The following is a 24506-nucleotide window of genomic DNA, read 5'->3' as shown; positions in this document are numbered from 1 at the left end:
AGTTCTTTATGTATTTTGGATACTACCCCCATATTGGATATGTAATTTGCAAATATTTCCCCCATTCTGTAGGTTGCCTTTTAGTTTTTTTGGCTGTTTCCTTTCCTGTGTAGAAGCTGTTTTTTTTAATGTAGTCTCTGCAGTTTATTTTTGCTTTTATCTCCCTTGCCCCAGGAGACATATTTAGAAAAATGTTGCTATGGCCAGTGACATTACTGCTTGTGCTCTCTTCTAGGATTTTTATGGTTTCAGGTCTCACATTTAGGTCTTTAATCCATTTTGAGTTTCTTTTGTGTATGATGAAAGAAAGTGGTCCAGTTCTATTTTCCCAGCACCATTTGTTGAAGAGGTTGTCCTTTCCCCATTGTATATTCTTGCCTCCTTTGTCATACATTAATTGACCATATAAGTGTGGGTTTATTTCTGGGCTCTCTGTTCTGTTGATCACATTGATGTATGTGTCTCTCTTGTGCCAGTACCATACTGTTTTGATCACTACAGCTTTGTAATATAATTTGAAGTTGGGAATTGTGATGCCTCCATCTTTGCTTTTCTTTTTCAAGGTTGCTTTGGCTATCTGGGGTCTTTTGTAGTTCCATACAAATTTTAGGATTATTTGTTCTAGTTTTGTGAAAAATACTAAATAGAGATGGCATTAAATCTGTAGTTTGCTTTGGGTAGTATAGACATTTTAACAGTATTTGTTCTTCTAATACATGAGCATGAAATGTCTTTCTGTTTCTTTGTGTCATCTTCAATTTCTTTCATAAATGTTTTATAGTTTTCAGAGTACACGTCTTTCACTTCTTTGGTTAGCTTTATTCCTCAATGTCTTATTATTTTTGGTGCAATTATAAATGGGATTTTAAAAGTATTTTATTAATTTTTATTTTTAATTTATTTTACTTTATTATTATTATTAATTTTATTATTCTTTTTTTTTGAGAGAGAGAGAGAGAGAGAGAGAGAGAGAGAGAGACTGCAAGTGAGGGAGAGAGGCAGAGGGTGAGGGAGGGACAGAATGCCAAGCAGGCTCCATGCTTAGCAGTGGGGGGAGGGGGTGGGGAGCGCCCACCACGGGGCTTGATCTACAACTGTGAGATCATGACTTGAGCCAAAATCAAGAGTGAGATGCTTAGCTGACTAAGCCACCCACGTGCTTCTACATGGGATTGCTTTCTTAATATCACTTGGAGGAAAACATATTCATTCATAGTCAATATGAATGAATGTTGAAAAATCGAAATATTAGGATTATTACTGCACCAATATTATTATTACCAATAGGTAAATTTAATAAGATTGTTACTAGAGTCAATATAAAAATTATAAATAGCATCAAAAATATTGCAAACCCAGGAATAAGTCCAATGAAACATAGAAAACTGTTCCTTTATGATAAGTGCTTTTTGTGCTCTTCTTAAGAAATATCTTTGTGAGGGCACCTGGGTGGCTCAGTTGGTTACGCGTCCGACTGGCTCAGGTCATGATCTCCAGGTTCGTGAGTTCAAGCTCTGTGTGGGGCTCTGTGCTGATAGCTCAGAAGACAGCCTGTTTGTGATTCTGTTCTCCCTCTCTCCCTGCCCCTCCCCTCCAAAAATAAATAAACATTAAAAAAAAGAAGAAATATTTGTGTAAGTGAATGGGGGGGAATGGGTGAAATAGGTGAAGCAGATTAAGAGTACACTTATTGTGATTAGCACTGACTAATGTGTAGAATTGTTGAATCATTATATTGTACACCTAAAACTAACATGCTTCTGTGCTTGCTGTTTCTTGTCTGTTTCTGGTCTCCATTCTGGTCTCCATTCTGTTCCCCATTCTGTTCCATTGGTCTACTAAGACCGCACTATTTTATCCATTGTGCTTTACAAATTTTGATGTTCATCTTGTTCTTCCTTAAGAATGTGTTGGATATTCATAGCTCTTTGCATTTTCAAATACATTTTAACGTTTTTGATGGCTATGGACCGGCATCCCACTATCATTTAAATTTGCAATTCCATGATCGCCACTCTATTTTCATGTGCTTTTTGACCATCTGGAAGCTTCTTTTGTTAACGGTTGGGGTTCAAAATTGTCTCACATTTTTCTACTGGGTTGTAGTTTTCTTTTTGATTCATAGGAGTTCTTTATATATTCTGAATACAAGATTTTTGTTGGTTATATGTGTTGCAAAGAATTTCTCCCACTCTCTGCTTTGCTATTTTATCTGCTTAAGGGAGCCACTTAACAAACAGAAACCCCTAATTTCAGTGTAACCAAGTATTGTGATTTCTTTGTATGCTTTTCACCTGTTCTTTGTGGAGAAAAGAACACTGATAAATCTAGGATTCTGCTTGAGTAAAATTAAAATTTAATTTTTTACTTATAACTGGTATTTGCTTTGCAGCTGTGGATTTCTTCAATCAGATTAATATGCTTTATGGAACAATCACAGATTTCTGTACAGAGGAAAGTTGTCCGGTGATGTCAGCTGGCCCAAAGTAAGACATGGTTCATAATCACTTCTCATTTTTACTTAAAAGTTCTTAGAAAGAAAGCTTCTGAACATATAATTTCTTTGTGTAGCATCTCCTTCACCAATGTAGCACGATTCGCCAATGACTGATACATTAAGTCCAGATTTCTTAGCCTGAGTTTTCTGGCTCTCCCTGTATAATCCTCCTTCCAAACTTTTCTCTCTTTGCTTATGAATCTTCTCTGGTCTATCCAAACTAGATTACTGGCAATGCCTTGCTGTTCCTTCCATTGCATACACTCTGAAAACGTGCTTACTCCATTATTCTCTTGGATATTTTTCTTCTCTTCCCATCTCCCTCTAATCATCTGGCAATATTTTTAAAAAATCCTACCCATCTGCAAGGCTCACATCAATTGCTTCTAAACCTTTTGATTTTTTCAGACTAGATCTGATCTATTTAACCTTTTTGTCTTTGTGATTATATTTCTTTCTTGCACTGTTTATACATGTCTTATTTAACCTATTAGATTCCTTCTTTGTTTAAATCCTTTTTGGTGCAAGAACAGTGCTTGCCACCTGGTTAGCACTTGATAAATGTCTGCTTGGATCGATAGATTCTTGAAACTGGCCTTTATTACTACTATGGCTGATGATAACAATGGCTGCTACCATTTATTTAGAGCTACCTAAAATGTCAAGCCTTTCATGCATTTTATCTTTTACTTCATACAACCCTATGAGGTAAGAAAAGAAATGGAGTCTGAGAAAGGTTAAGTAAGATGTCCTATTATCTAAAAGCAGGCAGAACCAGATTTAAAATACAGGTCTCTTTGAGTCTAGTGCCTGTACTCTTTTTTTTTTTTATTTTTATTTTTTTTTAACATTTTATTTATTTTTGGGAGATAGAGAGAGGGACAGAGCATGAGCAGGGGAGGTGCAGAATCCGAAGCAGGATCCAGGCTGTCAGCACAGAACCTGACGTGGGGCTTGAACTCATGAACTGTGAGATCATGACCGAAGCCAAAGTCAGATGCTTAATGGGCTGAGCCACCCAGCCACCCCTAGTGCCTGTACTCTCAATTGCTACATTGTGTCATTTTATAACTTTAAGAAAGATTAATTGGTACTTATGAGACATAAAGAGAGAAGTTTTATTTTTAATGCTGACTTTTTGTGAAGTATATGCTTCACACCAAAAACAAGACAACATTGCCCAAACTTACTAGTGCTTAGGGGTATTATCATTTTAAGTAGCGACCTTAGATTGCTCATCACTTATTTTAGAATATTTTTGGTAACTTTTATTTTATGTATTTATTTTTATAAATTTTTCTCATGTTTGTTTATTTTTGAGAGGGAGAGAGAGAGACCGAGACAGAGCACAAGCAGGGGAGGAGCAGACAGAGAGGGAGAGCATCTGAAGCAGACTTTGTGCTAACAGCGCTGAGCCTTATGCAGGGCTCAATCCCACCAACCCTGAGATCATGACCTGAGCCCAAATCAAGAGTCTGACACTTAACTGACTGAGCCACCCAGGCACCCCTAATTTTGGTAACTTTTAAACTACAGTGTCAGTCAGATTACTTACTACCCAAGAGATTCAGTTTTAGTACTTCATAGTCATACTTTTATTTTTTGACCAAATTCACATACTGAGCAGAGTATTACTTGGAGTTGTCTACCCTTATTCTTCAAATTAATTTCAAATGAGCTTAGCTATTTCCCAGAATCTTTTAAAGAAAAACTGACAGTTTGCCATCATCAAAGATGTTCAAAAGAATATGATTTAAATATCTCTTAAGGTAATTTTTTTTGAAAAGAACTTACTTTCAGACTATTTCAAACCTTGAAACTTCAATAATTTTAAGTGTACAGAAAAGGTGCCAGAACACAAGGAACTCCCATATCTTTTTTTTTTTAATTATTAATGTTTATTTTTGAGAGAGAGAGAGAGAGAGACAGTGCGCACGCGGGGGAGGGTCAGAGAGACACAGAGACAGAATCTGAAGCAGGCTCCAGGCTCTGAGCTGTCAGCAGAGCCCGACGTGGGGATTGAACTCATGAACCGTGAGATCATGACCTGAGCCAAAGTTGGATGCTTAACCGACTGAGCCACCCAGAGGCCCCTCCGTATCTTTTCCACACAGATTCCGTAATTATTAACATTTTACTACATTTGTTTCATCACCTACTCTGTATATGTACTCATTAACAATTTTTTCTGAACCTTTTGAGCAAGTTATAGACATTAATGCATCTTTACCCCTTCATATTCAACTGTGTATTTGCCAAAAACAAAGTTAGTCTTCTGTATAACCAATATACAAACCCTCCACATCACTTCCTCCAGTCCATAGACACTATTCACATTTCATTACTGCTCAGTTTTTCCTTTCTGGTCTAAGATTCTACCTAGGAATATGTATGGCATTTATTTGACTTATCTTTTCAGGTACCTTCAGTTTGGAACAGTTCCTCAGTCTTTTCCAGTATTTCTTTTCTTTATACAGAAAAGACTTAACATAGCAGGCCTGACTGTTACCCCTCAAAAGGCCTGTTTACACAATTGATCCTTGGATAGCATCTGAGAACCTGGGATTTTGAAAGGGTTCCCACCTCCCTATTTGTTAAAACAGGCTCACTGTGCCTAAACTGTTTGTACAAACAGTATGGCTTATGCTTTCCTTCTGGGAGTTTAGAATTTTAATATGTGCCATGCAGAGGGTGCATCTTGACCATTTCTCAATAAAAAATCTGGACAGTGAATCACTAATGAGCTTACCTGGTAGATCGTATTTAACATGTGTTATCATAGCTCAGTCTTGGGGGAATTAAGTGTGGCCCTTGTGAGTCCACTGGGAAAAGACTCTTGGAAACTTGTGCCTGGTTTCTTCTGGACTTTGCCCTGTTTGCTTTTTCTTTTTGTTGATTTTGGTTTGTGTTCTTTCACTGTAATAGATCATAGCTGTGAGTACAACTGTGTGCTGAGTTCTGTAAGTCCTCTTAGCAAATCGTCAAACATGGGGGTGATCTTGGGGACCCCTGATACAGTCTGTCTGATGTTTCCTTGTGACCACATTTAGGCTTTGCTATCTTGGCAGGACATCATAGAAATGATAAATTTCTTCTCAGTGGATCATATCAGAGGGCACACACAATATCAACTGTCCCATCACTGGTGATATTAACCCTGATTACTTTATCATCTGAGTGTTTGCAAGGTTTCTTTACCACAAATTTGTCATTTCCCCCTCTGAAATTGATCAGTATTTTATTGTGAGGTTTTCTGATATTATACCAATATCCTTGTTCCTGTGAACTAGGGAGAATTACTACCACTTAGAATACTGGTCTGATCACTTTTCCTGCAGAAACCTTATCTAAGTAAGCTGGTTAGGAGGAATGTATCTAATTTTTCAAAAGTAACAGGCACGGGATCTCTGTAAAGATACTGGAAAAACAAAAAATGATCTTCCTTGTCTCCTTTCCGTTCATCCATCCTTCTTCCCTCCCCTCCTTCTACCTTTCTTTCTACCTGCCATCACTCCCTCACTCCCTCCCTTCCCTTTTTTTTTTTTTTTTTGAGAGTCTTATGCCCATTTTTAGTGCTGAGAAGATGCATTTGTCGTCATGCTTTGCCATCTTTACTAGAAGATGTTTGGGATTGTACCAAGGAGAGGCATTTGTTAGTAGCTTAGTACTGGCCCCTTGTAAAGTGGTATTGAGTGATGGCTCAGAGGATTTTGTCAGTTATTATTATTAACCAAGAAATGATGAGTATTTTGTAGTTTGCAGTTGATAAGTTTATACCATGATGATGGAAATAAATTTCAAAGAGAATGGTCTGTCAGAGGTGGAATAAAAAAATCAATGTGGGCAAAATAGAATTACAGGATGAAGTCATTCTTAAGTATAGACATGACAAAAGAATAAGAATGGATCGAGGAATCATAGTTATAAACTGTAGAAGTGTAAGCAATATATAGTTTTATTTTTCAAAAAGCTTTAGGATATTGAAAATAAGTGTGTTTAAAAACTTCAGAATATTGAAAATGATTTTTAGGTCAACTGTGTCCATTTTTTATTTTTGCATTTAAAAATGAATATGGAACACCTGATCACTAATAAAATGAAAAATATGATTGCAAGGAAAGGCAAAAATGTTAAGGTTTCTTAACATGTGGGAGAAAACATGGATGAGTCCTGTCTTTAAGTGAAGAGTAATGATGCTAAAAGTTATGTGGTTCATGATCTATGTCTCCTAAGAGGATCAAACAACAATAGGCTTAAGTGTCCCTCGGGACTTTAGTTTCATATTAGGAAGAATCTCTGGACTATGAAAGTGATTAAGCAGTGGAACAGGATGCCAAAAGTTGGAGAATCTCCTCTTGAAGACCTTCAAAGTAGACTTGATAATCTACCCTGTTGCCCAGGGTTGGCAGTAAGGTATGCTGTTAGAATGTTTATGCAGGTGTATTGTGTTTAGGTTTATTGTTCAGGTATAAGTAGCTATAATTAAATAGATTCCTTATTTATCCTATCTCAAGATAATTTTTATTATTTAAAATATTCTGTAGTATTTCCCATTATATTTTATTTCACCTCCTTCGTTAGACTCACTGACCTGTCATTTTGTTAGTCTAAATTGGAACAGGGTTAGAAAAACAAAACTGATTCAAAGAGATAAGCTAAATGGTAGCCAAGTAATCTTTTGGAAACTAAAAAACGAAATGATAGTTCAGTTTGGAGATTTTTATGCTTTGGAGTTGCAGCTGTGTGTTTATTCCTTATCTTAAAAATCAGGTTGTGGTGGGGCACCTGGGTGGCTCAGTCGGTTAGGCGGCCGACTTCGGCTCAGGTCATGATCTCGCAGTCCGTGAGTTCAAGCCCCGCGTCGGGCTCCGTGCTGACCGCTCAGAGCCTGGAGCCTGTTTCAGATTCTGTGTCTCCCTCTCTCTGACCCTCCCCCATTCATGTTCTGTCTCTCTCTGTCTCAAAAATAAATAAACGTTAAAAAAAAAAAATTAAAAAAAAAAAATCAGGTTGTGGTTGCATGTGGGTATGGGTTTGTGTATAACTCCATTACCAGTCTTGCCATACTGTCTTTACTTACTCATTTATGAGCCTATCTCCTCTACTAGTCTATTTTCCATAACAGTATGGAAAGTTTCTTTCATTTTAGTGTCCCTTGGTCAAGAACAGTATTCCTTGATACAGTATTTCTCACATGGTCGGTGTACATTAAATGTTGATTATACCAAACAATAGTGTTCTGTTAATACCCAAATCCTATAGGCATCTTTATTTGAGTTGCCATTTTTCTTTAAAGGCAAATTTGGCTTTTCAGCCAAAGGTACTCAAATACTGAATCATTCTCTTCTTCATGCATCTTCCATGCCGTTCTCTATCCTTAACCCCAAATTTAAAACTACAAGTAAAAATAATTGTACTGCATAAGAAATGTTTTTCAAAGAAAAAAAAAAAACCATAAAGATTAAAGATGGTTATCACAGAAGTGGAGACGTGGAAAGTTAGCTAGGTTTTCTACCATGGCAATGTATGATTCTAAAATACAAATGCTGTATATAAAGAAAAACTTAGAAAAGTTGAGATTGATGGATCAGCTTAGTTTGGATCATGCTAAATCCAAAATAGTCCAGTCAGTAGCAGTTTAAAAACTCTAAATTTAAATGCCAAATGCAAAAGATCTTTATTTGGAGGAGCAGATTGTTTAAAACATGTCCTGTATACATTCATGATATACATACATTTAACAATATAAAAATATATGCTTTTTGTATGGGTATACTCTGCTATTCTGTGTGCCTGTTATCTTTCCAATACAGATATGAGTATCACTGGGCAGATGGAACAAACATAAAGAAGCCTATTAAGTGCTCTGCGCCAAAGTATATTGATTACCTGATGACTTGGGTTCAGGACCAGTTGGATGATGAGACATTATTTCCATCAAAAATTGGTATGATTGTTTTGTATAATTGGGATCCATTATGCTTTATATAATTTTATATGTTTTTGGAACTTTCTGGCTCTCTTCCAGGAACCATACTAGCCTATCATATCTATCACAATATTTCTAATCTTACACATTTAAGTGCCTTATCTTTTCCATACCAAGTTTATCATGAACATTAAGTTAAACCTCCCTGTAATTTTAAACAGTGAGAATATCCGTATATCTTGGATAGTAACAAAATTTGGCCTGTGTTATAGAAAAAAGAGACTGGATGCTGAGTAGGCAGCCAATATCATCTGCCATAGTCATATCCATTTCTTGTTTAGGGAAGAAGTTTATGTAACTTATATTCAGTTTTACAGTGTATTTTCAGCAAAGAGGGAATTTGAATTTATGACCACAGTGTGAATCTTACAGACTATGAAATCAAGCTAGGTGAGAAGAAAACCAGAAGATTTTGAGGGGTTGGCCTGTTAGCAACTTGAATGACATTTGCTTTTTTTTTTTATTTGTTCTTCAGGGCTGACCTTTCAAGTGGAAATTGTTCATAGCCAGCTAGTTCATATGATTTTACCCTCTCAAACTTCTTACAACTTGTGTTTTCTGAAAAAATTAAGGATTTGTTCTATCAACGGACAGCTTTTTGACTACATTTTATATTTTTATTTATTTCTTAAAGTTCATTCATTTATTATTTCTGAGAGAGAGGGAGGGAGGGAGAGAGGAGGCACACAAGTAGGGGAGGGTAAAGAGAGAGGAAGACACAAAATCCAAAGTAGGCTCCAGGCTGTGAGCTGTCAGCACACAGCGGGACTCAAACCCCAGAACTGCGAGATTGTGACCTGAGCGGAAGCTGGACGCTCAACCGACTAAGCCACCCATGAGCCCCTATATTTTATACTTTCAGAGTTTGTGGTGGAGGAGACCACAATGTAAATAGTTGCTGTTATTATGGATTGTTTTAAACACATTTATTGAATGTTTAAACTACCTTGGAGCCTTTGTAATAAAAGGTCTATTTTTCAGGACTCCCTTACATACATCATAATCATTTTTGTTAAGTGCCTTCACCTTATCTTTTATCTCCCATAATATATTTTGTAACTTTTTATTTTGACTCAATTTCAGACTTTTAGAAAATTTGCAGTTGTGCAAAGAACAGGATCCTGTATATCCTTCTTCAGATTTTTTTTTTCTTCTTCCAGATTTTTTAGTTGTCAACTTCTTACCATATTTGTGTGTGCACTTTCTCTCTCCCTCCCTCCCACCCTCCCTCTCCTCCCCTCTTTTCCCTGTCTCTTCCCCCTAACTACATATTTTGTTTTTCCTGAACTGTTTGAGAGTAAGTTATGTGTATAATGCCTCTTTATCCAAATGTACTTCAGTGTGCATTTCCTTAGAAAATCACAGTATAACTATCAAAGTCAGGAATTTAACAATGATACAATACTGTTGTTTAACTTACAGGTCTTTTTCAGATTTTTCACATTTCCCCAATAATATCCTTTATAGCAAAAGAAAATCTTTGACATTTGCTTTCATTCACTTGTCATGTTTCTGTAGCTTTCTTTAATATGGACTATGTGTACTTCAGTCTTTTTGGTCCTTCATGACATTGATGTTTTCGAAGAGGATAAGCATACAGTTTTATAGTGTCCCTTCATTTTGGTTTGTCTTATGTTTCCTTGTGACCTATAATATTTTTAAGTGAGTGTCATGTGATGACACTGAATCCAGGAGTTTTAATATTTGCCTTATGTTTTGCCAAACTGGATCATTTTGCCAGTGTAACAAAGGACATGAAATTTTGTATTTTCCTAGTTTTATATTTGTTTAGTGCTGTAAAAGTGCTCTAATTCATAAAACAATAAGCCTCATTGAGAGGGACTGTAGCTAATTTCAGAATAAATGCACGTGGGTGGCTCAGTTGTTTAAGCATCCAACTTTGGCTCAGGTCATGATCTCGTAGTTTGTGAGTTCGAGCCCCATGTCAGGCTCTGTGCTGACAGCTCAGAGCCTGAAACCTGCTTTGGATTCTGTGTCTACCTCTCTCTCTGTCCCTACCCGACTTGTGCTCTGTCTCTCTCTGTCTCTGTCTCTGTCTGTCTCAAAAATAAACATTAAAAATAAATAAATACATGTAGACCTGGAGTAGTAATGAAATAATTTTCCATAGAAAAAATATAAAAAAGTGTTGCAAGCATTTTATTTATTTAAAAAAAAATTTTTTTTAAGTTTATTTATTATTCTTGAGAGATAGAGACAGAGCATGATCAGGGGAGGGGCAGAGAGAGGAGGAGACACAGAATCTGAAGCAGGCTCTAGGCTCTGAGCTGTCAGCACAGAGCCGGATGTGGGGCTTGAGCTCACGAACCGTGAGATCATGACCTGAGCTGAAGCTGGACACTTAACTGACTGAGCCACCCAGGCGCCCCAACAAGCATTTTAAGTAAAACTGAACATGGTTAATACATTGTATTCAGCACATATTTGTATTGAGACTTGATGTTAAGAAATCTAAGGATATAAGTGTGAGTTTTAGCTTCATTACCATCTTAGGCATAAATTTATTTCATTTTAGTAAACTGGTAAGCACACAAGAAGCATTAAGGGGTGATGCTGAAGTCTAGTTCTTATTCCATGGAAATTTTAAAGTTTAATTTCATTCATGATATGTTGAGAACTTGTGAAAAGTACAGTGGGTATTACTAAGTAAAATAATTCACAAATATTTCTTTAAAGGGTTGTCTTGTTAATTTATGTTGCCATTTGTTGACAAACTCATATTGCTTTGTTCTTGTCTCTTGTTAATAAGGGGGTTGTTTATCTATTTATTAGGTGTCCCATTCCCGAAGAATTTCATGTCTGTGGCAAAAACTATACTCAAACGCCTCTTTAGGGTTTATGCTCACATTTATCATCAGCATTTCGATCCTGTAATCCAACTTCAGGAGGAAGCACATCTCAATACTTCTTTCAAGCACTTTATTTTTTTTGTCCAGGTAAGTTGGATTCGGAGACCTTTAGAGTTCTGATTTTCTTTTCTTTCTTCCTTTTTTTTAAATGTTTATTTATTTTAGAGTGAGAGAGAGTGAGAGAGTGTGAGTGGGGGAGGGGCAGAGAGAGAGGGAGACACAGAATCCAAAGCAGGCTCCAGGCTCTGAGCTGTCAGCACAGAGCATGACTTGGGGCTTGAACTCACAAACTGTCAGGTATGACCTGAGCTGAAGTTGGGCAGATAACCAACTGAGCCACCCAGGCACCCCAGGAAGCTTTTTTTGCTCAGTAAAACGCATTATGCGTAGAATTCAAAGGTGAATACTGCATCCATACTAAAGGTATCCTTTAGGATAAAATTTGCCATATCTCTCTAGTCTTTATGCTCTTCTCTACTTGCCATGATAAGGCCTTTTGTTTCTAAATTCCACTCATCTCCAGGTTGGTGGCATGCAAGTCTAAAATGGATCTCAGAGGTCTTGCCTTGACATTGCTTCAGTTAACAGGCCATAATGGAGCGGCTGAATTAGGAACCTGGCTAATTGGCAGGCCTCCAGATGAACTTGGCCCCTTTACCATTTTAGCATTCCTCCTAATCCTCTTAACCCTCAATTCTCAATTCCTGTCTACCTTGGATCTTTTTCTTTTTTTCTTTCTTTCTTTCTTTCTTTCTTTCTTTCTTTCTTTCTTTCTTTCTTTCTTTCTTTCTTCCTTCCTTCCTTCCTTCCTTCCTTCCTTCCTTCCTTCCTTCCTTCCTTCCTTCCTTCCTTTCTTCCCTTTCTTTCTTCATATTCTGGCCTGGAAATGGGCTTTGTATATAACACCTTTTTCCTCCTCCTTTTTAAACCCACATGCTGAATAATTTTTAAGTTAGGTACTATTCATTATGTCCAAAAGAGGAAAAAATTGCCCCAAAGAGTATTGCTATTCCAGAGGTCCATTGGTCTTTTCTCTGACTCTGGTTGACCTCCTCCTTCTCACTTTAGTTCCCAGGGGTGTAGACTAAGAGGAGTCCGATATTCTCATCCTGCTATAATAACTAGACAGCAAATAGGCAGGACTGAAAAAGAGGTGGAAATGGTTAAGCTGATGAGCTTCTTTTTGGTTGAGGTTGACAGGGTAGATAGTAGGCAGAAGTCCAAGTCTTAAATTGTGTTAGTTTTGTTTATCTGTGGGCATATACTCACAAATGCCCTCCCCTCATCCCATCTCTACTAAAGAAAAATGTGTCTATTTTCCCTCTCTACATACCCCTCACACTAAAAGCACACATTTCATGTCTCAATTTCACCCATATAAACGCATTTTAGATTATAACCTGCCAAAACTGTTGCTCAGAGGAATTACTTTACCATGGTATCCTATCTACAGACACCTATAGAAAAAAAGAAAATCTTATCCCAAAGTTTGCTTCTGTGCTTTGGTTTAGACAGAAGAGGATTGCTAATGTTCAGGTTTTAGTGATTTAGGAGAGGATATTCTCCCTCCAGAAGGGTTACTTTTATCCTACTGTATGATCTTATCTGAAAATGCAATGTTATCTCTCAGCTCCTAGCAAATATTGATACCTAGCATTAAGCACATCTGAGCCTATTGAAATGTATTTTAAGACACTGTGACCTTCTTAAAGGTAGTTCCATTAGTATACAGTCACCCCTTGTTGGTGTAAGAGGGACCTCTGCCCTAGACCTCACTGTTTAGAGAATCCTGTTCTGGTCATTCTCCAGCTGTACTCTCACAGAGTAAGGGACCCACAGGGCAAAGAACATACCTCCCAGATCCCTCTGGTTTGTGCTCTGGTACCTGATCTCAATTTTCTTTCCACATGGTCCCAGTTATATTTCCAAGTTCTGCATGGATCTTTTCCTTGGGTCCATTCTTTAAAGGGATGATCATATCTCTGATACGTGTACCTCTAGATCTTAGGGGTAGCGAGATGGCAGCAGTTTGTGAAGGTGTGTGACCATGGCCTACATAAACCAGCCAGGGTGTCCACACTCCTGCAAGTGAGGCTCCTTAAAGTTCCGGGTAGAGCTGGGTGTTGGAAGATCAGGGAGGTTTGCTGAGGGTCAGGGATAGGCTCTCTTCATGTTACTCCTTTCCAGTGCAGAATCCTGAGCAATCTTGAGAATTCTAAATTTGAATCTGCTTTCCTGGTCACTTTGAAGGTATATTTGTTAAGGTAGGAGGATAGAACATGTTTTATTTAACAATGTTTTAGCTTAATGTAAAATTTAATAGTCATATGCTATATATCCATTTGTGTTCTTAGTCCAGATCCCACAAATCTTAGGGGTAGGCTTGCTCTTAAATGCTTCTAATTCTTTCCCCCGGTACTTACTATAATGGTTGACATGATCATCTCAGTAAGTGAATGAAATTGGGAGCTCAGAATGCCCCACCATGGCAGAATATGAGATCAGAAGTATAGACAGCCTATATTTATTTAGCCTTACGGTGTTATAGTTGTGGGGAAATCTGTTCAACATTGAAGCTCACAACGACAGGAGTGGAATTCATAAAGAAGCAAAAATTAAATCCAGGCTTTCTAATTTGTTACAGGATTTTGTTTATCATTTGTGGACTCTGTGTTTCTTATGTTACTTTCATGCTACATCTCATGATAGCTTGCTGATGTTTAACTCTTCTACTCTTCATGTTCATGTAATGTTGAAATTTGCCTGAGATGCTAGAGTTTTTGGTCCCCACTTGTTTGACGATATCTAAATGGTTATTCCCTTTTAACAGGAAGCAGCACTCTCATTTATTGAGTATTCACTTTATGCCAGGAATTACATGAAGTGGTTAGCACACAGTATCACATTTAGTCCCTACAGTAATTTTACAAGGTAGGGGGATTTACCCTACTATTACTACAGATGTGTACAATATCAGAAGTGCGTAAGTGATTTGCCTAAATCAAGACACAGAGTGGGGGAATAGGAATACATTTTTTTGAAAAAATGATAAGACCCTTATTTACTTTGAAAGCTAATGTCCAACAAATGTTAATGGAAATCTGCTTTGGGATGAGATATAAATAATACATTTTTACTATTTTTTCCTGCCTTTATCGTGTGTAGGAATTCAACCTTATTGATAGAAGAGAACTTGCACCACTCCAAGAACTGATTGAAAAACTCACCTCAAAGGACAGATAAAAGGACGCAGAGCTGTGCAAATTGTTCCTCAAATGAAGTGTGTGGAGTTTATTTGGATTTGGTTGTGTTTTATTTTTATCTCGGTCATTTTTGTCATAGGTTTAGGGGGCTTGTTTGGGTTTCTTTTTCTTTATTCTGAGTAAGTGAAACCATATTCAATTGCTAGAGGAAGCCAAGAACCATTCTCTGTAAATTTGATAGGGGTAAGTTTTGTCTTAGTGGCATATGGTGGTTTTTTTTGTTTGTTTTTTTTACTTGGTTTGCTTACTTGCAGAATTTTTGATAATACTGTGTGCTGAAAGAAAACGCTTGCTGATTGGACTGATGACAGTTGGGGGTTCTGTGTTGTGTAAATTGTGGCCAATTTCTGAAGTCCCCAAAAGACTTATGTTTTTAAGTGCCTTGGTAGGCTCACTTCTGAGGTGCAAAGCACAGACATAGAACTGAACAGGGCTTGAACAATATTAGGATTACTACCCAGGGCACTTACTGATGCATGTTTTAAAATGTCTATGATAAAAGCCATAGTTTACCAAAATTGGTGATCTCCAGCTTTTACTACATTAAAGAAACACAATTTGTAAAGGTGTGCATGTAGAACGTACAAAATTAGTATTTATTAATTATTTTTGATATTGATGGTAATTCTGTTCAACAAATGTTTAAAGTTCTACAAGCAGGTCTTTCTTCCATCTCTTGATATCTGTGATATTGAAACTAAAGGATGTTGAAGTGTAATACCTATTGCATTTTAGCTTCTTTCTACATGTTAACTGCACTCTAGGTGTAAAAATTCAGGTTTTACATAGGTTTGCCATCTTCAGAGGTGATGCTGAACTGTGAGGTTTCTTAGCAATTGCCAAATGAGCCATAAGTCTAGAGAATTCCCTTCTACTTTGAAGAGGAGGGGATGGATAAGAGTGTGTGTTTGGTTGGGAGGGTTTGTTTGTATGGGGAGCTATAGATGGAATTGTATGATGAGTCAAGTTCAGAAAGTCTTGTCTTAAAATCCTTGAGTAGAGTGGCATGAAGTTTTTAACCAATTTCTTGTAAACAAAGTCTTAGAGACTTCCTTTTAGGAATCAACTTCCATGAGAAGTTAAACATAAATTATTAATTTTAGGTGTAGACATTAAACATGGAATTTAAGGACTGTTTGGGGGAAATTGATCACTCTCCAGCATTTCCATTCAGTGAATGGAGCTGGTGTTTGCCTGTCATTTTAAAATGATACAGTACCCTTCTCTGCTTATGATAGGCCCAATTTGAAGCATTCTGACTTCTGATTTTTCTACTGTGAAAGGAAATCTTTTTCTTTGCAGTGATATCAAACAATGTAAGTGCTAATTTAGTAGTTATTAACTTTTACATTTTATTTGTCATGGCTTTCTAGTGAATTATTCCCATAAGTAAAAAGTTCAGAAAGTTAATTTTTAAAATAATTTTAACATTTTTCACTTCAATTTTAGTCTTGAGAAGTATCTTTTTCAGACTTCCTTTTGATTTTGTCATTTCTGGTAAGATCTGTTTCCTTCAGTTACAAATATATATTCTTCCTTTAGTGTGAAATATATACCTTTTTTCCTTGTGGAATAGAAATCTTGCTTTGAAATTATATAGACTAAAAATGGTCAGTAGGCGAGAATCTAAAATTAAATAAATCAGTCTGTCTTTGCCATTAACAGGGAGAGCAGTGATATAATTTAATGCCATTACAGTTATGATGACTAGGAACTGCCTTTTTCTCCATTTCATTTCTAACAATCATTCTCCAAGTACCAACAGTAGAAGTAATGGGAGAGCCTGGCAAGTATGTTGGACGTTCATTGGTAATGGTTATTGATAAACTGCAGTGAGAAGTAACTGATGTCCTTAAAACAAATATTTTATTACCTAGGTAGGTAATACCAATCCCTGTAGGTTGATTCAGAAATAAAATTTGGCATCAAGTGACATGGGGTCCTATTTATTGATGAAAATGAAGCATGATTATTCCAGTAGTCTTCCATACTGCGTTGGACTTTGTATCATCCTAGTAACAAAGGGGTTGCAAATAGCCACGTGTAGAAAATACTGAAAAATCGTTCTTGCTCTTTCAAGCCTTACACAGTAGTACACTGTAAAAATGGAAGGATGTTTCTATAAAATAATGTTTAGTACTAGGCCCTACTTTCCTACTGTGTGTAGATAGGAGTTTGTTGTCACTGTGTCAGAATCTCAGGTGCCTGCTTCTGAGTATTCCTTTAAACAGAGGTATTATTAGGAAGTAAGGAGGTAATGTACGCATGGATATGGTAACAAAGTAGAGAAGTTCTCCCAGGGAGAGGCCTGGCATTGTACATGGGGTTACATGGCCACAGGTAAGGAAACACCCACCAGAGCATGTGAGAAATAACCAGTTTAACAAAACTTGCTTTGATTTGATTCGTTTCCATGAGCGTTAATAAGATGCCCTTTATAAAATAAGGATCAAATCCTGGTTTTGTAGCACTTTGCTTACGAATGTGTATTGGATTCTTCCCAGATCTCTTAATTTAGTTTATAAATAACCAAGATAATGATTTCCCCCCTGCTCTTTATAGAGAGATTTAAAGCAGAAGCTGGTTTTCTCATCCACTAATTAAAGCATAAAATATCAAGTAATAAGTTAACATAGTATTATTATCACAATGCTTTGGTTAAGTGTTGAAATGAAGCAAGTTTTAGGAGTTATTTTAAATGATGGAAAATTAATAATCCAAGAGTGAAAATCTTTCGGTAAGCAGTAGATGGTGCTACTGGCTCTCATTTGCTGACTTGATTGTTCTGTTTCCCATAAAAACCATGCCATTAGACTTCATTAAAAGAGTAAGCATGTGTTAGTTGGCTGGTAGAGGCTTTGGAGGTCAGTTTACTTTACATCGAAAGATTTTACATTGCTCTTTCTGCTTGTGTTATTTGTAAATGGTAAAGGGTGAGCATAAAATGTATTGGCTGGGAGAAGACAGGTTTAGTGTATAATATATCTCAGATTAAGTTACTGCCTGGCTTATCAGGAAAGATAAAACACTACAATCTCTTATCTTCAGGAAATACAGATGATGTGGATATTTATATTTTACATGTAATCACCAGACTCCATTTTATGTATTAGCATTTTCCTTGCTTATGGGAAAATAGCAAAATGACATTTCTTTTATACCTTTGTGTACACCCTCTCTGAGAGAGGTTTTGATAACCACTGAAATGGTGAAATGTGAGATACAATTATTAAGTTAGTTGTAGGACTTTCTTTTCAAATAAGTATGTCATACCTTAAACATCCAAATGAGAGTTGATCTTCAGAGTGGTTCCTGTGGGAGCATTATTCTTTCTAGCTATGCTTTGAGGGTGTAATGTTTTTGGAGCATTTTCAGAGATGCCTTGAGAATTGGTTTATGACTATGCAAGAAAATCTATTTCATCATTTTAGTTGCACCGAAGACTTTTTTGGCAGCTTAGTAAGACCTAGCTCATTCACCAAACTTAACTCTACTTTGCTTTTTTCTTAGAACTAAACCATTAGAGAAGTTCAAAAGACTGCCATAGGCTCTGAATTTGCAGAAGAGAATGTTTTGAGCATTGGTAGCACCATTTAATAAAGGAATAGTTTCCTGATGTCTCTACTTTGAAGTACACAGTGTCATTTGGATGTATAGGTTTTATTTAATTTTTACAAATTTAGTTTAATTACCTTATTGTTAAATATAATAATTAAAAAATCAAGGTCTGTCTCTTGTTTTCTACTTTTGTTCCTTTCCCTGATAGCTTCTGAGTTTTATCTCAACTACTATAAGATAATTTTGATTGAAGGGACAGTATGAAAAAATGGATCCAATATTTAATTTAGAAGTAGCTTAAGATAACAATAGCCTTTACCTTTGTCCTTTTTTTTAAACATTATTTTCACTCAAATGAAAAGACTGCAGATCATTGTACAAAGAAATTGGAATAAATTTTATATAATAATTATGCTGAATGTTAAACCTGTGTATCACAGATAAAATATTTAAAATTGTATAATCATTTCATATATCATTTATAACTTTAAAATTTTTGAATGTCTTTTTAAAAGATATGGGACCATAAGTATATTTGTAACTTGAAAATGTGACTGCATACCAAGGGGAAAAGTTATTTTGAAACTTTTCTGAAATATTAAAGAATATACCAATTTTTAGACAAGCTATTCTAGATCCACTCCTAAAATAATTTAAATAGTAGAGTTTTGTCATAATGTTAAGATTCACCCACAGCAATTACTGTTTTTCAGTTTAATGGTGTATGATATTACTAGAGGTAAAGATATCTTAAGATTTATTGGAAAAATTTAATTTTAAGGTATAGTAACAGTTCTGACTACAAACAATTTAAACTTTTAAGATGTTCCTAACAAGTTAATCATAGAGAATAATTTATTGTAAAGGTATAATACTATGTTCCATGTCTGCCACTTATAGCTGAACAAAACCTAAATTTTGACAAAAGACAGGAAATGCATATTAAAATATTGAATAATCTCAGTTTTGCAAGTATGATGCCAGTTCTTTTCCTGTGTGTAATGCTATACAATAGAGCATTTTGGGTTACAGTTCTCAAAGATAGATAATGAAAGCACTGGCCTGTTTTTAGCTCTGTTGGCTTGTCATCTCCTTCTCCTTAAATTACTTCCTTACGCTGTTGACTTCCCACCTCTCAGCCTCCATTGCACTAGGAGAACAAAACAGATGGGTTGATTGTGCAGGTCCTTGTTGTTAGTGGTTCTGAAGCACTTTCTGTAATCCACTGACAGGAGTGTTGGCAGGTGCAACTTACATAAGCATTTTTGGTTTGTTCTGGTTGACAGCTTTCTTGAAGTTATGTCACTGAAGCTGAGATTATTAGTAATTTAAAATTTTTGTTAATATTTAATTTTTCTTCTGTGTATTAAATTTTTATGTGTTGGTGTTTCTTACAGGTTTGTACATATTTTCATTTTCTGAGATAATAGATTAGTGCATTTCCATATTAAGAACACATTTCTCCTTAAATTGTTCTGCAGAAATAACTATTTTTAGGGGAAATAGTTTTTTACAGTCACTAAATTGTATGTGTTATTTTTGTACATGCATAACTAAGGTGGTAAGGGCCCTAATCCTGTAGGGAATGCTTAACTTTTGTTCTATTTGAATTTTTCCATACGTTATTACTTAAAATTATCAAGGAACAGTGTCATGAAATCTAGGTTGAGAGAGAGTACAATAAACATGACAACTCTTAAAGTTTGAGTAGAGATAATTTCTGATGACAAAAGCATAATCCTGCCAGTGCCATATAATGGAAGCCTATTCACATTGTGTAATCGCAGAGAATGTGCAAGACAACAGATCCTGCTCTCATGGAAACACACAATTCTCTTTATTTTTAAGTAGTTGGATGGGGGAAAATGGTCTAAAATATGAAAGGAAACATGAATGCTATATTGAAAAGTGTGCCAAGATTACTCAAATTCTAGTTATTACAGATCAAAGTTTAACTGCTTCGTCATTTTACTTTAAAAGGGATACTGGGGGCGCCTGGGTGGCTCAGTCGGTTGAGCGTCCGACTTCGGCTCAGGTCATGATCTCACAGTCTGTGAGGTCGAGCCCCACATCGGGCTCTGTGCTGACAGCTCAGAGCCTGGAGCCTGCTTCCGATTTTGTGTCTCCCTCTCTCTCTGCCCATTCCCTGCTCATGCTCTGTCTCTCTCTGTCTCAAAAATAAATAAAAACATTAAGAAAAAAAATTTTTAAAGGGATACTGAATGTCAGAAAATCTGTAATATGTTTAATTGAAAGATGTAAATAATGTATACAGACTTGTATGTGATGGGATGGAAAATATTTAAATTCTAGGTTTTTTCTAAAGGAAGAAACTGAATGTTTATTTAAAAAATTAATAAATAGTTATGTTTGGCCATGAATCCTGCATTATTGATTATTTTTGCTGTAGATGCTCCCACATTGAACACATTCCTAGAAAAATATTTTAAGTTTGGAATATGTTGAACATTAAATTTTTTCTAATGTTTACAACAACCTCAGAGGTTGGTATCTCAGTGTCTTGCATGCTAGAAAACTGAAGCTCGGGAATTGTACAAATCACTGATTAGGACCAGGATTAGAATCCAAATAGTCTTGACCCTGAAGCTAATGTTTTTGTTTGTTTTCTTTAAATATTCTACTACTATGAGAACAGTTAGCAAAATAATTATTTGTTGACCTTTCTGTCAAGCTTTTATCAAGTATTTTATCTTCATTATAGACCATTAAAGAATATTAATAAATAGGAGCATCTGGGTAGCTCAGTCAATTGAGCATCCGACTTTAGCTCAGGTCATGATCTCCCAGTTTGTGAGTTCAAGTCCCACATCTGGCTCACTGCTGTCAGCCTGTCAGCACAGAGCCCACTTCAGATCTTCTGTTCCCCTCCCTCTACCCCTCCCCTGCTTGTGCTATCTCAAAAGTAAATAAATATTTTTTAAAAATATATTAATAAACAGTATTGGAGCATCTTCATTTTACCCTGATACCTAAGTTCTAAAAGAAAGTATGTATTTTAGAGTATTCTCAGAGTATCATATTCTAGAGAGATTTATTAGAAGCTTTTGTGTTTGGAACATCAGGTCACCAAAGTATCCCAGTGTCACTAATTGGTATTTGTAGAAAAAGCTAGGAGTACACTTCTCTAAAGAAGACATCCAGATGGCCAACAGGCACATGAAAAGATGCTCAACGTCGCTCCTCATCAGGGAAATACAAATCAAAACCACACTCAGATATCACCTCACGCCAGAGTGGCTAAAATGAACAAATCAGGAGACTATAGATGTTGGAGAGGATGTGGAGAAACGGGAACCCTCTTGCACTGTTGGTGGGAATGCAAACTGGTGCAGCCACTCTAGAAAAGTGTGGAGGTTCCTCAAAAAATTAAAAACAGATCTACCCTATCACCCAGAAATAGCACTGCTAGGAATTTACCCAAGGCATACAGGAGTGCTGATGCATAGGGGCACTTGTACCCCAATATAGCAGCACTTTCAACAATAGCCAAATTATGGAGAGAGCCTAAATGTCTATCAACTGATGAATGGATAAAGAAATTGTGGTCTATATACACAATGGAATACTACTTGGCAATGAGAAAGAAGGAAATATGGCCTTTTGTAGCAATGTGGATAGAAATGGAGAGTGTTATGCTAAGAGAAATAAGTCATACAGAGAAAGACACCATATGTTTTCACTCTTCTGTGGATCTTGAGAAACTTAACAGAAGACCATAGGGGAGGGGAAGGGAAAAGAAAAAAAAAGGGAGGGAGGCAAACCATAAGAGACTCTTAAAAACTGAGAATAAACTGAGGGTTGATGCGGGGGGGGGTGGGAGGGAGGAGAAAGTGGGTGATGGACATTGAGGAGGGCACCTGTTGGGATGAGCACTGGTTGTTGTATGGAAACCAACTTGACAATAAATTTAATATTAAAAAAAAAAAAAAAAAACCAGGAGTAGAAATACCAGTCCATGCTGATGTGGATTGTCAACCTGCATACTTAAATAAAAGCACCTTGTTCTTTTTTTTTTTTTTAATTTTTTTTTTTTAACGTTTATTTATTTTTGAGACAGAGAGAGACAGAGCATGAACAGGGGAGGGGCGGAGAGAGAGGGAGACACAGAATCCGAAACAGCCTCCAGACTCTGAGCTGTCAGCACAGAGCCTGACGCGGGGCTCGAACTCACGGACCGTGAGATCATGACCTGAGCCAAAGTCGGATGCTTAACTGATCGAGCCACCCAGGCGCCCCAAAAGCACCTTGTTCTTCACATACCATAGCTATAAAGCATCTACTGTCTATAAAGAAATAAACACATAAGTACCCATACAAAAATTAGCTATATTTTGAGAAGTATGTTCATTTGCTTCTATTGTACTACATTTAAATAGTTAATTCTTCATTATATAATATTATTTGGAATGATGCATTTTGGTATCAAGTTCTAAATACTCCTTTAAGCAACAATGTGTAATAAATGTTTTATATTCCTGGGGTGCCTAGCTGGCTCAGTTGGAAGAGCATGCGACTCTTAATTTCAGGGTTGTGAGTTCAAGCCCTTTGCTGGGGGTATAGATTACTTAAATAAAAACAAATGTCTTATACTCCTATTTTATTTTTGTTATTAATTTTTTTTTTTAATGTTTACTTATTCTCAAGAGAGAGACAGAAACAGTGTGAGCGGGGGAGGGTCAGAGAGAGAGGGAGACACAGAATCTGAAGCAGACTCCAGGCTCTGAGCTGTCAGCACAGAGCCTGATGCAGGGCTCGAACTCACATACTGTGAGGTCCTGACCTGAGCCGAAGTCAGACGGTTAACTGACTGAGCCACCCAGGTGCCCCTTATACTCCTATTTTAAACAGACTAATGAGTACAGTGTCACATTTTTTCTAAAGTTTATTTATTTTGAGAGAGAGAGAGAGCAAGAGCGGGGCAGGGGCAGAGAGAGGGAGAGAATCCCAAGCAGGCTCTGCACTGTCAGTGCAGAGCCCAACGTTGGGCCTGAGCCCACGAACTGGGAGATCATGACCTGAGCTGAAACCAAGTCACAGGCTTAACTGACTGAGACACCCAGGCACCCCACAGTGTCCTATTTTCTTGATGACCTTGATTTACTTTGCAAGCATGCAGCATAATATAGCTTCCTTTGATAAGGCCTTATGTAGGGCTGACGGTTTCCTGCTATGCCCTTCTAGCATGTTATTTTGCTGTTGCACTTCAGATTTGTTGAAAGCACCCTGACCTCCCACTCTTGCTTTTATAATGGCTTCTGCATTCATGTATTTCTGGGCAATAAAGAAGACTGTAAGGAGAAATTCATAACCAAGCTTATTATAAAGTCAATAAATAGCCATTTTACAGAAGTTGTTGGGTTCATGTATACAATATATGGGCTATAACCACTACATATCAACATTCAAGGCCTTTTATTTTTTCTTTGTTCTCATCTTCTGAGTTCTCATTTCTCACTTTAGAGTTTTCATAATAAACCTATGTGTTATCAGTCAAGGTCCTGTCTCTTTCTTTAGTAATACCAGCATTCCCAGAGAAGAAAAAGAATTCTCAATTTGAAGGGGTAGCAAAATTTTGGGCGAGGAAGAAGATGGTAGCATGCTCATGACTGGCTGGGTACTCCAATACCTTTTTTTAAAAAAATATATATATATTTATTTATTTTTGGGAGAGCGAGAGAATGGGTGCTCATGAGTGGGGAAGGGGCAGAGAGAGAGAGAGGGAGAGAGAATCCAAGTAGCCTCTGCTCTGTCAAGCACAGATCCTGACTCAGGGCTCAATCCCATGAACTGTGAGATCATGGCCTCAGTAGAGATCAAGGGTTGGTCACTCAACCTACTGAGCCACCCAGGTGCCACCAATACCCTGTCTTATCTGCAATTCCAAAATTCATAAAATCTGAATGCTTGGAAAACAGTATTTTTTTGAATTTAGTGTAAACTTAACCTGATCTAAAGTTAACAGTCTTTATCCCATTTAATGTGAAATCTGTTTCAGTGCAAAATAGCTGTGTATTGGATTTAACACCTCTGCAGGAGGGTGAGGGATGGTTACATAACATATGTACCACACTACTGGTTTTTTCCAATATATATACACATATTTATTTTTTATTTTATATACATCCAAGTTAGTTAGCATATAGTGCAACAATGATATCGGGAGTAGACTCCAGTGATTCATCCCCTACATATAACATCCAGTGCTCAGCCCAACAAGTGTCCTCCTTAATGGCCCTTGCCCATTTAGCCCGTCCTCCCACCCAGAACCCCTCCAGTACCCTATTTGTTCTCTGTATTTAAGAGTCCCT

General features: G+C 36.8%; 1 protein-coding gene across 3 annotated transcripts in view; it reads left to right on the top strand.

Annotated features, from left to right (window-relative positions):
• The window catches only part of MOB1B (MOB kinase activator 1B), a 54750-nt gene extending 34192 nt beyond the window's left edge, over positions 1–20558 (top strand). For all 3 annotated transcript variants that reach the window (XM_086704887.1, XM_025921400.2, XM_086704886.1), the window contains exons 3-6: positions 2393–2486; positions 8311–8444; positions 11280–11443; positions 14522–20558. In XM_086704887.1, coding sequence (XP_086561013.1) covers positions 2393–2486; positions 8311–8444; positions 11280–11443; positions 14522–14599 — 470 coding nt within the window. In that variant the 3' untranslated portion in view covers positions 14600–20558. The remainder of the gene's footprint in view (positions 1–2392; positions 2487–8310; positions 8445–11279; positions 11444–14521) is intronic.
• The last annotated feature ends 3948 nt before the right edge of the window (positions 20559–24506 follow it).

The sequence above is a fragment of the Puma concolor genome, chromosome B1 (genome assembly GCF_028749965.1).
Source record: "Puma concolor isolate L17-30 chromosome B1, mPumCon1.1.hap2, whole genome shotgun sequence".
Lineage (NCBI taxonomy): Eukaryota > Metazoa > Chordata > Mammalia > Carnivora > Felidae > Puma > Puma concolor.
The sequence above is the reverse complement of the archived record's forward strand: the minus strand, read 5'-3'. Positions and strand labels throughout refer to the sequence as shown.